This window comes from Mustelus asterias, chromosome 12 (assembly GCF_964213995.1).
Source record: "Mustelus asterias chromosome 12, sMusAst1.hap1.1, whole genome shotgun sequence".
NCBI lineage: Eukaryota > Metazoa > Chordata > Chondrichthyes > Carcharhiniformes > Triakidae > Mustelus > Mustelus asterias.
Window position 1 is genome coordinate 43,016,741 of NC_135812.1, and position 16,287 is coordinate 43,033,027.

At 40.3% G+C, this 16,287-nt stretch overlaps 1 protein-coding gene across 20 annotated transcripts in view; it reads left to right on the plus strand.

Annotated features, from left to right (window-relative positions):
• Positions 1–16,287, plus strand: part of LOC144501393 (general transcription factor II-I-like) — a 148,157-nt gene that overhangs the window by 49,335 nt on the left and 82,535 nt on the right. For all 20 annotated transcript variants that reach the window (XM_078225092.1, XM_078225100.1, XM_078225096.1 and 17 more), the window contains 4 exons: positions 2,341–2,478; positions 3,356–3,545; positions 4,788–4,816; positions 9,043–9,094. In XM_078225092.1, coding sequence (XP_078081218.1) covers positions 2,341–2,478; positions 3,356–3,545; positions 4,788–4,816; positions 9,043–9,094 — 409 coding nt within the window. The remainder of the gene's footprint in view (positions 1–2,340; positions 2,479–3,355; positions 3,546–4,787; positions 4,817–9,042; positions 9,095–16,287) is intronic.

Here is a 16,287-nt window from a genome sequence, read left to right on the forward strand (position 1 = left end):
TAGGAGCTGCTACGCTCTGCATTTTTCAGCAAGTCTGGGTGAGAAGTATGGAGCTCCAGTGTAAGGTAGGGAAATAGGAACGGGGTGGTAATCTGATTGCAGTGGTTGCCACTCCGTGAAAGATTTGGCCCATTATATATAAACAAGTAAATTTATAGTAACATGTCCTCTGACTTACTGAGTCATAAGAACGTGTATACTCAAATGTGTGGTGTAATTGATAGCTACGTTTAGTGGCCGCATTCATGTGGTTATGTTTGACAGTTATAGAACATAGAACAGTACAGCACAGTACAGGCCCTTCGGCCCTCGATGTTGTGCCGAGCTTTGTCCGAAACCAAGATCAAGCTATCCCACTCCCTATCATAAGATACCGATTGTGACAACCCCACATCATTCAGCAAAATCAGAACAATTCCCACGGAAAAAGCCATTTCCCCTGCAAAAGATCAAGGTAGTACCTGCTGTTATGTACAGTTTATATTAGCTCCTGTTCTTACTTAGAAACTAATAGATTCATCTTCCTGTTGGAACAAATTTGGTTTAAATAGAAAAGAATTCTACCTTTACATTGAAAAATTAATAACTACTTCAAATGATGTCTTTTACCACTAGAGGCATTTACAAAGCATTTACCACCTCTATTGGATGATAACAAAATATCCCACAATGAAAACGAAAGGTAGGAACCATTTCTGGTGAGAAGCAATTGGAAACTATTGATAAGACAAAACTGGAGAAGATCCATCCAAGCAGACTTAGAGAAAATCTGGATGACATAAAGAACACAGAGTATACAGGACTCAAAGGGTCATTGACGTTCATCCTGTAGAGAGAAACAGCATTAACGTTTTGGGTCTAAATCACCCGTCTACAGAATTGAAGAAGGATTAGAATTGTAAAGAATTATGTGGTTAGAAATGGGGTGGAGGAGGTGGGGCAAACTAGAAGAACAGGCATAGGTTGGGGCAATAGGCAATATTGACAAATTTGTCACAGGCATAAGATAAAAAGAAGTGTTACTGTTGCCATTAAGGGATGAGCAGTGTGAATAGTGGCAAAAGGTGCGATAGCAGAATGTATTGATCGGAGCAAGTGACCATGTGGGAGAGGGATGAAGTTGTGTTGGGACAGATTGCCCTCCATTTTGTACAAATTTTGACAACCCATTAACAGTGTCTTTCAGAGTCTTAAGTTATCTCCAGCTGTTGTTCCCGTTTGCTATTTGCTGTGCATGCCTTCTTACCATGAACAATTTGAGAATTTGTGCATGCCATTGGCACAAAATGATAAATTGCATGTGCAGTCCTTATTTTTGTCTAATTCCAGAGCACAAAAGTGAAAAATGTATCTATCCTTTGTGCACTCAGTGGTGAGGTAATCGAGTTGTTGTCGTAAAATGTCCATAAAATTATTTTTTTTAAAAATGCTCAAGGATTATCCTTCATGGTTTCTATATTTTTGATGTAAAGAAATATCCTCTAGTCTTGAAGATAATGTAGAAGTGATTTTTTTTAAAAATCGGGCATTTCAACTGTTAACTAGGGTGAACTAATCTTGTTTCTTTTATTTCAATAAAGAAACTACGGGTGGGATTTTCCGGTCATGCTCACCCCGAAACCGGAAAATCCCACCGTAGGCCAACGGACTTTTTCCATTGTCCGTCACTCGTCTCCCTACGGTTCCCGTGGCGGGCAGAATGGGAAAATTCGTCCCTACATCTCACTGATTCTAGGTCTTGGTGAGCAGTTTTAAACAGAAAAATGTAATTCTTAATGGATTTAAATAATGTTGTAGTTGTCCAGAGATTTTGATGCCCAGTTAATTCAAAGTCTTTAAACAAGTTCTCCAATCACCCTTGATAGCCATACATGTTCCCTCATCAGCTCAGATTGCACGCTGGGAAATACTGCAACATACATTGATGTTGGATGCTCTGTCCAATAATAAATTTAAAGTTTTTACTGCAGAAAACGTTGAATTGTCAGGAGTGAATTTTGTGTATTGTTTTAATCATTTATTGCACGCACAGTGCAATATTCTCAACAAAATCCATTTGGGTAATGGTCTGATCCCATGTAACAACCTGACTCCTCCTCTTACTATTTTAATGTTAATGCTTTCCATCCATTGGGCATCTAATTATTTTAGCTTGTGACATTCAGTTTGCTTGAATTTATATTGTGGTACTTAAAATACATGTCAATCGGGAAGCTTTTTAGTGTAATGACTTTTGTTTCCTAAACTTATTTTAATGCGTTGCTTAGTCGTTCAGTCTAGTAGGTATAAAACAATATCTCCAGTATTCTTCCTGCTTGCTTTAATAGAGTTTAATTTCAGGTGTGGCTGAGGAGCGAAAGGCAGCAGAAAAGTCCAGGAGTGAAGAAGTTCTCTGTGTTACACCGACTACAGTCCATAACCAGGTTGACGTTGAAACAGCAAGAAAATCAGTTGAAGAATTGTTCTCTTCACTCTATGGTACTATTATATTTCAGTTATGGGTGGGATGGGGGAGAATTAGCATTGATATACTGTGACTTTGTTGACGTTTGTACAGTTGAATTAAATATTTCAAAGGGAAGGTGTTGCTTATTTGTTGCCTTCAAATTCACCAATCCTACGCAGGCCTGGTAAACAAAAACAGGTTTTTTTTCGTTTGAAGACTAATACCAATAAATACAAGTTACAGGACAAACACATTTAACTTAAGGTTTCCAGACACAGATGCAGCTAGCTATATGCCGTTTTACATAACATCCTTCAGTGATGATGTGTATAGTATTTGCATATTCTCTTTCAGCAATATTACATCCAGTTATTAAATATTAAAACCAGTTTCCACAGTGAACCATTTGCTAAATAGGTAAATCGAATCGTATGATTCCGAATGCCAAAGTGAGTGTCTTGCGCTCTATGCCTGAATAATCGGATTGTCCTTGCAGGACTTTTGGAGCAAAACGCAATTGAATTTCATCTTGCATAATGCATGCTCCTAAGCTTTTCTAAGATGCATCACCTCGAAGACACTCTCCTTTCTTGGGTCCTACTAGTGTAGAATGCATGTCTCTTCTGGCAGTGCCTATGTTGATGGTCCCCCCTGCCATGCATATGGAACACCATAAGTGATGTTGCCCTTGCCAGAATGCTGATATATAAAACCAAGAAAATTTAATTTATTGCTGTTGAAGTATCCATTTGTTATATCCATGAGTATATAAGGACATTATTAGAGTCCAAAGTCCCAAATCTAGGATTTGATCTCTAAAATATCAGAGCTTTCAGCATTCTGCCAGTCTATACATCTATCTATCTCAAATGATATATTTTCCACCTTGTCTGTTCAATCTGATTTCAGGTAAAGCTCTTGGAAACTCTACTCCAAACCCTGTGCCATATGAGAAGATCTTAAAGGACCCAGCTGCAGTAGCAATACATGGACTTCCTGATGGCGTGTGTTTTAAGCGCCCTTCAGATTATGACAGTGCGGCGTTAAAAAAGATTTTGGAGCAAAAGGAAAAGGCAAAGATTATGTTTATAGTAAAGAGGTAAACTTTCCCCTGAAGCCTAATTTTAAGTACAAGTTTCAGTTCCTATGATGGATGAATCAAGTGCAGATGTTGAGCTTCAAAGTTTAATGACCCAAGTCTCATTGTGTGTTGCTACAAATCAATACTTGCCAGACTAGCAAACTAAAAAAACTAATTTTCCATATGAAGTTTGTATAACATGAAAATGTATGAAGTATGTGAGGTTATCTTTTGTATCTGAAGTTCAGCCACTGGGATTTGGGGAAAAAAGGAAGTGGCTCTCTTACCAATGATAAATATAAATCCTTTGTTTTCCTGTGACTCTTCACTTATTTATTTCCCTGGCTCCTGATAGACACTCAGAGTTTAGAGGTCATTTAATTCTCTGCATTGATATTAGTCCTTGCTAGTTAACTGCAGAAGCAACCGTTGACACTATAGGTTTTTTAATTAATTGGAGCTTCTCATGAAGCTGCTTCATAGCCATTTTATAATGGGCCATTTATCTTGTGATTATTGATACATTTGATGCAATACTTTGTGTACTGGACCACCTGGCTAGTGTTTAGTGGTGAAATGGAAAAATTAAAGAAATCCTATTTGCAGAATTCCTGAACTGTTTTGCAAGCAACTACTTCTCTGAATACACAGTTCACAAATCTTAGTGATATTCATGGTATCCAGCCAGAATTATGTTAGTAGAGTGTAGAGAACCTTTGAGTAAAACCATTTTAAGTTAGTGAAGGGCAACTTCACTGGAAGATCTTCTGTGTTAATTTCTTACAACTATTTGTAGTCTAGAGTTACAAGAAAGGACTAATATGGATATTTATGGGTCAAATTTAACTTGCCCAATAAGAGTTGCTGAGAACTGTCCTTGCAATTAATCTCTGAATTACCCATTTTTGCAAAAATTGCCAAACATTTGAAGTGTTTGCTTGAAAAGCCAGTGGCTGTAATAGATTTATAAATCTGTGAAGATTTCAAAATGTTTTAACCATTAATGAGTAAGCTCCCAGTTCATTTTACTTTTGAAGAAAATGTTTCCAAAATGCAAGACTGGAACCTGCACAAATTGTTCTTGTATATTCAGACTACTCTTTGTGTGCTGAGAGGAAACTAATACATATAATTTACTAAGCTTTACAACGCACAATGTCTACATATGCATTTTTAAAGTAGTGATATCAAGCATGTTTGGACAGTTGAGCATTTGTACATGGTTATCAATACTTTGCAATCACTTTCTCTTTTAAATAGGCCATTTCTGGATACATCCATTCAGCAAGGTAAGTTGGTTATGATGCATATTTTAGTATTTTTGTATGCGGTGTATTTTACACTACCATGGTATATTCTGATGAATATAGAATTAAGTTGTTAGTTTATAAAATTATGACCCAAGTGCAAAATCTTTCCAGAGGATGCATTTACAATCCATTTAGCAACTCAGTCTACACAAAAATACTGAGAATTTTGTAGAAAATAACTGACTTCTAAAATTTATTTTCTTGAATTATCTTAGTATTTTGACAAGGCTTCTGAGGAACATAGAAAGTAGTGATTCTGAGGCATTAACGTGAAGGATTAAGCAATCTAAATGTTAATTCTATCAGTTGAAGTCAAGTACATATAGGTGCTGGACATTGATTGGAAAGTTACTTGAGCGCATATAAAGAGACACTTAGTGACACAAGGGGAGTGGAGTCAGGAGATATGCGCCTATGAATGTTTCACCCTGTATAAATATTCCAAATAAAAACTTTGAATTCTTCCTCACTAACTGGTTAACAGGGTATAACATGGCACCAGAGATTGGCACAATCCAATTCTCTATTAATAACCCCATAGCGAACCTGAGGTTGGGTAAAATCAAGAGGGTTAATTTATTTTGCGCACAAGAAGTATGGAAGATGGTTTACAATGAGCCCCTCCCCTTTTGCATTCATACAATAAAAGAGGGATAGGGGAAAGAAAGTGGTGGAGAGTAAAGACCACAGACAAAATAACGTCCTTCAGAGAGGTTAGCAGACCGAAGCTGCTCCGGGGTAAACCATTTTTCCAGAAGTGCTAACTTCCCTATTTGGAGAAGCACCTAGAGATGAATTAATCCTGTAGTAGGCACGTGTATAGAAGTTCAAACGTCCCAATAGAAACTTTAGAAGAGGACCATTCGATTTAAACCTGGATAGAGCTCTAGGTCTGTTTTATGTTTGTGGAAGATGGCAGATGTTATTTTCTCCAGACGATATTGCAGGTTCTAGCACGTTTGGGGAGGGTCATGTGACATAACTCCCACTTGTCCTTGGCTTGAACAAAAGATGTATATTCCTGGTCCAGATTCTTGAGAGAATTAATATTCAACCCATTAATAAGCTTGTACCAGAAGTTTCAAGGTCCTTTGTCCTCACAGACAGATTGTCTCCGTTGGCCAGAGCCTAATGTAAAATACTTTTGTGCATTTCCTTGAAATTTGATTTTCACAATCATAGGGTGCACTGCCTCTTTAGAAATGGAGTTTGCTGTGGGTTTTCTAAAGAACACAAATTCCTTTTATGCGCGTCGTAGCCAAAGCTGTTGTCCATTATACTTGAAAAGGAAAATGATTTTAGAAAGTAGCCAGGATGAGATAGATATATCTATATTTTCTTTCACGTCTTCTTGGATGTTGTACAGAATATGTAAAAACAAGGTTTATTTTGAAATATTGATTTTTGCATATTGGCTCTTAAACTTTAATTAATAGCGTTAAACTTTAAGTACATACAGGTGGAGGGCATTGATTTGGATGGTTACTTGAGCACATATGTTACTGACACAGGTGCAGAGTGGAGTCAGGAAATGTATGCCTGTAATATTTAACTTTGAATAAATCTATTCCAAGTAAAGACTGGCTTTGGATTCTTCCTTCATTAACTGGCTACTAGGAATATAACTCGAAGCATTGGATTACAACTGGCACATGAGTAAATTGAAGTCCATGCCTGTTATTTTTTACATTTTGCTTTCATAGTGTCAGACATTGAAGAACAAGTGTATGAAAAACGAAAGTGTCAGTATGTAGGAAAAGTGTACTTATAATCCCAAATATCAGCTGCTCAGGTTTCACGTGCAATCCATCCACCCGTTGCTTAGCCTAACGATGAATGTGGAATGTAAGTGCACTAATCTCTAGAGTTCTTTAACAGTGCAATATTTTAAAAGGCTAGGTGTAGTACTTTCAGAAATAACTGGAGCAGTCATTTCCAAATCCACCCCTTCCATTGCCATCCAACCTATTGAAGATAGTAAATGAAGATGGGTTAAAGTAGACAACCATGCCCCATTCTTCACAAGAGGAAGGGAAATTTCTCAAGTCTTTCATTTACATGGATTTTGGAACTGGAATACACATTCCAATTAAAATCCCAGATTTGGCCAAATGATTCAATTGACCTGAGTCATAATGTTAAAATTTCAATTAATGATAAACATTACGTGGAAAGCAAAGGACATGCCAAACTGCTTAGACCTACATGATCATGTGAAGCCCTTATTGATGGCACATAATTGAGAAACTTCAGAGAGAATATAGTGGGCACTTTTGGTATATTCACCATCCTTTTTTTAAACAATCCAATCAATGGCCAATTTGTTAATAATGCACCCAGGTTTCCAGAAAAGGGTGAATTCACTTTACTGGACATTGTCTCGATAGCTGCTGGTTTCTACTTCTTGTCCTCTGCAGAAAGATAAAGTATAGAAATTCTTATAGAAAACAAGTTGGCAAAAGATGGAAGATATTTGGACAAAGTGCATTCCTCCAAAAACCTTTGTTTTTCAGATTGAGACAATTAACTGAGTTTGATCCTTCTGCGGTTTTAGGGCTTAAGTTCCTTAATTGCTATATTTGGGATAAGTCACTAAATCTGACATGTTCCTAGTGTCAATCGAAACAAAAGATTTCATAATTAGGAGTAATTTTTTTACAGTTAATTTATCACTGTCTGAACATTTAGTGTTGATATTGTTAGAATCATTCGTGTTCTAATATTGGGCCATTATTTGCTGTCACGATTAAAATGTACTGAAAGGTGTGAACTTGGTTATCTGCACAGTGGACAAACAGCCAGGATATGATTTTCCACACGCCCCCGTGACCTGTTCCGTGGCAGCAGCAGCAGCCCACCATTGACCGGTGGCAGGATCAGAAGATCCAGCCACTGTCAACGGAGTTGCCTGTTCTATGCATCCCGGGAAACCCATGGCAGAGTTTCACCATTCGTGGGACCGGAAGATTCTGCTGGCAAGGATGGTGGGAAAATTCCATCCTCAAAAGTTTTAGCCATTTAAATTCAAGTACTCTTTTAATCATGTGATAAATGTTAAACACTGCCTGTTAACCTTAATGAAAATTTAACCTGTTCAGGGTTGACTTGTTCAAAATATTTCGAAACTTGTTTTTTATTCTGTCTGAATTCAGTCTTTTTTTTGCCTCCCATTATTTCTCCTCCTGATTTGAATTAATTGAATGGAGCAGCACAGAAGGGGGCCATTCAGCCCATCATGATTGTGTTGGCTATTCCCTGGTGCAATTCTATTAATTCTCTTCTGCATACTCCCGAGACCGTACATCTTTCAGTGTGATCCTCAGTACTTAGCTGAGGCCAAAATACTGCTTTGTATAAGTTTCATATAACTTCCTTGCTTTTATAATCTCTTCCTGTTTTAATAAAGCCAAGGATCTCACTCTACCGTACACTGTTAATTTTGTAATTTTTCAGTCTGGTTGGAAATATGCAATTTCTTGCGCTGGTCATTCGGGTACACTCTTTTCATCGCTGTGACATTGTAAGCTTAACCTTTTATATCAACTTGCCATGCAAAAATTTAAAGATCAAAGACTTGCAAAGGCAAGTCTAACCAGTAGTAGTTAGATGCCATGACATAGGAAATCATGGCCCAGTCTTTTTTTTATTATATACTTTTCCAATTCAATCAAATCAAATCCAATTCAGAGTCTCAACAAGTTGAGACATTTCAGATCCAGGCTGACAAGACAGGACGAGAGACCAAAACCACCCTGTCCTGGGCCTGATCTACATGAGTCAAGCTGATTGGAGAAGGGGGAGGTTCCTCCTCCAAGACTTGAGCTCATTTGCATCTTAGCCAAAAGGCCGAGATGCCGCTTTTAAAAATTGCTTCATATGAAACATATGAAGCCTCAGCGTAACCTAATGACCTCAACCAAGTGCAGGCGATCCATACTACACTTGATCTTAGCCAAAAGGGCGAGAAGCGTTTGCACTGAGAAAATTTCACTTTCTGTTCCTTTTTAAATACCAGCAGTTTATCCCAGTCCAAACTTCTCCTCCTTCAGTTCAACATTGCTGATTGTATGGCAATTATCCTGTATTTGATGCCTCTGCCATCTGGTGGAGTAAATTCCAACTACTTGTTTTTTTTTAATGTGAAAAGTGGACTACTGTGTTTGCAATTATTCAAAATTATTTAAATTATGAATTATTTTCTATAGTGGAAACAAAACAGCCCACTGGAAAGGAGAATACCCAGATGCCAGCTGCCAGGTGAGAAGGAAAACACAAGCTAATATATTTTTCTTGTGCCTTACAGCTTTTGTGACAATATTTGGTTTATGCACTTGCTCTGTTCTTGGTTGCCTGTCTCTTTCTCTCCCCCTCCCCTCTCCATCTGCTTTTCCCTCTTACCCACTTTATGTATCTTCTGCAATTCGATGTGCTTGTGTATATTCCTATGATCTGTCTGTCCTGATTTTTCTCCCAACCCTCAATTTTCTCTCTTCATTCTCTTCCATTCTTTATGACTCTACTTCTGTACCACCTTCATTCTGTCTGTCTCTCTCAATTTGATTTTCCAATCTGCATTTCTATCCTCCAGCCTAAATAATTGACCAGTACTATTATATTCAAATGTAGAACTTTAACTGGATGAGTAGCAGGATTTTTATTGTCTGTGGACACCTGAGGATGGACGAAACAATAACTGGTAGAGATGCATGATGGAACAAATTTGAGAGTTTTCCCCCTTGAAGCTAAAAATTAATATAAACTGCTGAGGCTGGATGGAGCTGTGGGCAGGATTAAATACACAAATACAGCAAGCAATAAAGATGTGATGGAAGCAGTCATAGATGTGCATGAATTATGAAATTTGACCAGGAAGATTTTAAGCTCTTTGCCAGGTTGTATTTAGCCTTGTATCTTGGCTTTGTGTCTGGATCATGTAGGAAACAAACAAAACACTATTTATTTCAACAGTATGAGTAAAACAGCAGTTGAAATCAACACAAAGATGACATTGTGCTCACCAAGGTTGCAAAATAGATATTCCAGGGTACAGAAAACTTCAAAAATACAGGGAACATGCCAAGGAGGGAGAGAATAGTCCTGATAATAAAGGTCGGCACAAGGACATTAGTGAAGAACAATCTTGACTCTGAAATAAGGATCAGCAAGAGTCAGAAAATGTTGGTGGGTGTATTTATAGGTCCCTCAATTGTAATTATACCTTGGACAGAGCATTGAAACACAGAATTATTAGTGCATGTAACAAAGAGAATGCAATAGTTATGGAGGACTTTAATCTTCAATAGATGGGACCAATCAAATTAGCAAAGGTAGTCTTGAGTTTGTAGAATACTTTTCTGGAGAAATATATTGCAGAATAAAATAGGGTTAAGCCTATTTTATATCTATTCAATGAAGCAAGCTTAATTAATCTTCTAGTAAAGATCCGCAGGAAACTGGTAAACTTATTACGTTTCAATTCCATGTTGTTTTGAAAGCAACATAATTGTGTTGCAGCTTTATAGAACCTTAGTTAGGCAGCATTTGGAATATAGTGTTCAATTCTGGTCGTCACACTACCAGAAGGATGTGGAGGCTTTGGAGAGGGTATAGAAAAGATTTACCAGGATGTTGCCTGGTATGGAGGGCATTAGATGTGAGGAGAGGTTGGAGAAACTTGGTTTGTTCTCACTGGAGCGACGGAGGTTGAGGGGAGATCTGATAGAAGTCTACAAGATTATGAGAGGCATGGACAGAGTGGATAGTCAGAAGCTTTTTCCCAGGGTGGAATTACTAGGGGGCATAGGTTTAAGGTGCGAGGGGCAAGGTTTAAAGGAGATGTACGAGGCAGATTTTGTACAGGGAGAGTAGTGGGTGCCTGGAACTCGTTGCCGGGGGAGGTAGTGGAAGCGGATACGGTAGTGACTTTTAAGGGGCGTCTTGACAAGTACATGAATAGGATGGGAATAGAGGGATATGGTCCCCGGAAGGGTAGGCGGTTTTAGTTAAGTCGGGCAGCATGGTTGGTGCAGGCTTGGAGAGCCGAAGGGCGTGTTCCTGTGCTTTAATTGTCTTTGTTCTTTGTTAATTACAAACGAGATCTTAAGCCTAAACAAAGCCAAATACTGTGAGAACTAGCTACGGTTGATTGGATAAATAGACCACAAGTGAATAAGCAATGGAAAGCGTTTAAAAATAAATTCAAAATGTTCAACAAAAATGCATTCATTGAAGAACAAAAACTCACCAAGAAAGATCCATCCATAGTTTGATCAAGGAACTAAAGGATAGTATTAGATTAGAGGCTGATAATTTTGAAAAGAATTGTAGCAAGTCTGGGGATTGGGTTTGTTTTTAAGTTTGTTTTTAAGAAACAGCAAAGAGCCACCAAAAAGTTGGATACAAAGGGGAAAAAGTAGAATAAGGGAGAAACTAGTCACTGCTATAAAAGCAGATTGTAAGAGCTTTCACGAATATCCTTAGCAGTAGAGACAGGAGAAATTATCTTTGGGAATGAAGAAAGGCAGAGACATTAAAATATTGTATGTCTTGTCTTCACAGTAGAAGATACAGGTACATGTCAGAAATAGAGGGTAAAACAGATACTAAAAAGTGAGGTAATCAATTCAACAGAGAAAAAGTACTGGAGTAAAACTGACAAAAGCCGCAGGACCCGATGCTTCAGAGTTCTTTTGCGGGAATTGTGGTGAGCCGTTGGTCGAATGAAAGTAAGAAACATAAGTAATGAGAGAGTCCTGGATAAATTAATGGGATAAAAAGCTGATACTTGATGGCATGCATCCTAGGATTCAATAAGAGGTGGCTGCAGATTTGGTGAATAGAAATTTCCTAAACTTTGGAAATGTTCCAACAGATCGGAAATTAGCAAATATTCAAGAAAGGAAGGTGGGAGAAACCGAAAACTACGGATCAGTTAGATGGACAGGAATCATTGGGAAAGTAATGAAATGTATTAATAAAGAAGTCTTAATGCACTTAGAGAAGCGTAGTATGATAGAACAAGTCCGCATGGGAAAGGGAAATTCAGTAGCAAAAGGCAAATTGTGCTTGACAAATGTACAATAGAGTTTATTGAGGATGTCACCAATAAGGTAGAAAAAGGGGAATCAGTAGATGTAGTAAACTGATTCCCCTTTTTCTACTTTGCTGATTACTGGATTTCCAAAAGATATTCTGTAAGGAGCTACAAAAAATATTAATAAGCAGGATAAGGGCTCATGAACTTGAAGATAATTATATATTAGCATTGATAGAGGATTGGTTAATGGATAGGAAGCAAAAAATAAGGATATTAGGGTACTTGACCAGAATCTCAAATAACATTAGGAAGCCAGATGAGACCCCAACAATTTTTCTATTTTGACATTGTGAGGAAAGAATACTTCCTTTCAAGAATGATTCTGCTGATTAATTAGGAATCTTTTATAGTAAAACAAACTTTATTTAAAACAGTTTAAATAAAACTAACAAATGAAGCAGCTTAACTGTTAACAGTTGAACAATATTTAAATTTGAAAGGAAGCTACTTTACTTTCTAGCTTATGACTGTTTCCGTTCCAAACTGTTAAATGGGCATTATAAGTTGGCATGCTAAGACGAGTGGAGAATTGCAAGGATCAAAGCTGGAGCTTCAGCCAATTACAACCTATGTTCTGATTTTTAGATATGTTTCTAAGTTTGCTGATGCTGTGATGAGGGCACAGAGGCTGCAAAGGCTTGTAGATAGATTAAATAAGTGAGCAAATACAGTAAGTATAATGTGGGGAACTGTGCAGTTGTTTATTTTGGACATAAGAGTAGAAAAGCAAAATATTTTTTAAGATGTGAAACTTGTAAATGTTGATGTTCAAAGAGACTTGCGTGTGCTCATAACAAGGAATACAAAGTTAGCATGCAGGAGAGCAAGCGATGCGGAAGGCAAATGGCATGTTAATTTTTATTGCAATGGAATTGGAGTACAAGAATAATGAAATACTGTTAACAATTGTATAGAGCTTTGAGACCAAATCTGGAATACGGCGTGCAGTTCCCGCCTCCTGTTGAAGGAAGGGTGTACTTGTATTGGAGGCAGTACAGCAAAGGTTCATTAGGTTAGTGCCTACGATGAAAGAATTGTCCTATGATGAGAAGCTAAGTAAATGGGGGCCCATATTCTCTGGAATTTAGACAAATGAGAAGTGACCTAATTGGCACATGAAAGATTCTGAAACACCTTGAGAGGGTAGACACTGATATTGTTTCTGATGGCTAGAGAATCTATGATGTGGAGATGCTGGCGTTGGACTGGGGTGAACACAGTAAGAGGTCTCACAACACCAGGTTAAAGTCCAACAGGTTTATTTGGTAGCAAATACCATAAGCTTTCGGAGCACTGCTCCTTCGTCAGATGGAGTGGACATCAGCTCTCAAACAGTGCAAACAGACAAAATCAAGTTGCAGAATATTGATTTAGAATGCGAATCCTACAGCCAGCCAGGTCTTAAATGTACAGACAATGTGGGAGGAGGGAACATTAAACACAGGTTAAAGAGATGTGTATTGTCTCCAGACAGAACAGCTAGTGAGATTCTACAAGCCCAGGAGGCAAGCTGTGGGGGTTACTGATAATGTGACATAAATCCAACATCCCGGTTTAGGCCGTCCTCATGTGTGCGGAACTTGGCTATCAGTTTCTGCTCAGCGACTCTGCGCTGTCGTGTGTTGTGAAGGCCGCCTTGGAGAACGCTTAGCTGAAGATCCAAGGCTGAATGCCCGTGACTGCTGAAGTGCTCCCCCACAGGAAGAGAACAGTCTTGCCTGGTGATTGTCGAGCGGTGTTCATTCATCCGTTGTCGTAGCATCTGCATGGTTTCCCCAATGTACCATGCCTCGGGACATCCTTTCCTGCAGCGTATCAGGTAGACAATGTTGGCCGAGTTGCAAGAGTAGGTACCGTGTACCTGGAAAATGGTGTTCTCTCGTGAGATGATGGTATCCGTGTCGATGATCCGGCACGTCTTGTAGAGGTTGCTGTGGCAGGGTTGTGTGGTGTCGTGGTCACTGTTCTCCTGAAGGCTGGGTAGTTTGCTGCGGACAATGGTCTGTTTGAGGTTGCGTGGTTGTTTGAAGGCAAGAAGTGGGGGTGTGGGGATGGCCTTGGCGAGATGTTCGTCTTCATCAATGACATGTTGAAGGCTCCGGAGGAGATGCCGTAGCTTCTCCGCTCCGGGGAAGTACTGGACGACGAAGGGTACTCTGTCCACCGTGTCCCGTGTTTGTCTTCTGAGGAGGTCGGTGCGGTTTTTCGCGTCGGAACTGTTGATCGATGAGTCGAGCGCCATATCCTGTTCTTATGAGGGCATCTTTCAGCGTCTGGAGGTGTCATAGAAATCATAGAAACCCTACAGTGCAGAAGGAGGCCATTCGGCCCATCGAGTCTGCACCGACCACAATCCCACCCAGGCCCTACCCCTACCCCCACATATTTTACCCGCTAATCCCTCTAACCTACGCATCTCAGGACTCTAAGGGGCAATTTTGAACCTGGCCAATCAACCTAACCCGCACATCTTTGGACTGTGGGAGGAAACCGGAGCACCCGGAGGAAACCCACGCAGACACGAGGAGAATGTGCAAACTCCACACAGACAGTGACCCGAGCCGGGAATCGAACCCGGAACCCGTGTCTGTTGCGATCCTCCTCATCTGAGCAGATCCTGTGTACTCGGAGGGCTTGTCCATAGGGGATGGCTTCTTTAACGTGTTTAGGGTGGAAGCTGGAGAAGTGGAGCATCATGAGGTTATCCGTGGGCTTGCGGTACAGTGAGGTGCTGAGGTGACTGTCCTTAATGGAGATGCGTGTGTCCAAGAATGCAACCGATTCCGGAGAGTAGTCCATGGTGAGTCTGATGGTGGGATGGAACTTGTTGATGTCATCATATAGTTGTTTCAGTGATTGCTCACCATGACTCCAAGGAAGAAAATATCATCGATGTACCTAGTGTATAGCATCGGTTGAAGGTCCTGTGCGGTGAAGAAGTCTTGTTCGAACCTGTGCATGAAGATGTTGGCATATTGAGGTACGAATTTGGTCCCCATGGCTGTTCCGTGTGTCTGGATGAAGAACTGGTTGTTGAAGGTGAAGACATTGTGGTCCAGAATGAAGCGGATGAGTTGTAAAATTGCATCTGGAAACTGGCAGTTGACGGCATTGAGCATTGAGGCAGTTGCAGCAATGCCATCATCGTGGGGGATGCTGGTGTAGAGTGCCGAGACATCCATTGTGACGAGGAGTGCTCCTGGTTCAACTGCTCCATGTGTGCTGAGTTTCTGTAGGAAGTCCGTAGTGTCACGACAAAAGCTGGGGGTTCTTTGTACAATGGGTTTCAGGATGCCCTCGACGTAGCCGGAGAGGTTCTCGCACAGGGTTCCATTGCCTGAAACGATGGGACGGGCGGGTGTGTTTGCCTTGTGTATCTTTGGGAGGCAGTAGAGATCTCCAACGCGTGGAGTACATGGGATGAGAGCACGGAGGGTGTTTTGAAGGTCCGGATCAAAGGTTTTGATTAGAGTGTTGAGTTGACGGGTGTGTTCTTTGGTCGGATCTGTGGGTAACTGTCTGTAGTGTTCCTCGTTGTTCAGTTGTCGGTACACTTCTTTGCAGTAATCCGTTCTGTTCAGTATGACGATGGCCCCTCCTTTGCTGGTTTGATGACAATGTTGCGGTTGGTCTTGAGAGTGTGGATGGCGTTGCGTTGTGCTTGGGTGATGTTCGGGTCTGTCTTGTGAGTGCGGCTGATGAATTTGGTGTTGACGCACCTCCTGATGGCTTGGGCATACATGTCAAGTCAAGGGCAGCGGCCTTCCGGAGGAGTCCAATTCGACTCTTTCCTCTGGTTGCACTGCGGATCTCTCTGTCGGCTGTTCCGGTTCATTGGATGTCTCATTGTGTTCACTGTTGGCCTCTTGGGGTTTGTGGAAGAACTCCCGCAGCCTCATTCGCCTGATGAATTCCTCTGTGTCCGCTGCGAGACTGATGGGGTCTATTTTGGTAGTGGGACAAAAATTGAGCCCTCGGCTGAGAACTTCGATTTCATCTGGCTGAAGTGTGTAGTCCGATAAGTTGACAATGGACTTTCCTGCAGTGGTACTGTTTTCTACTGTGGTACCGGGGGAGGCTTGGTTCCTGCTGGTGGTGATGCCAAGTTTCTCGAGCTTCCTGTTCTTGGTGTGCATGTAGATGGTGTAGTTCCTTTGTCTCGTCTGCTCGGCAGAGTTTCGCAGCTGGTCTGCGTCCCGAGCGCAAGTTGAGAATATGGATTCGATCTTGGTTTCCAGGCCTTCAGCCTTGGATCTTCAGGTAAGCGTTCTCCAAGGCGGCCTTCACAACACACGACAGCGCAGAGTCGCTGAGCAGAAACTGATAGCCAAGTTCCGCACACATGAGGACGGCC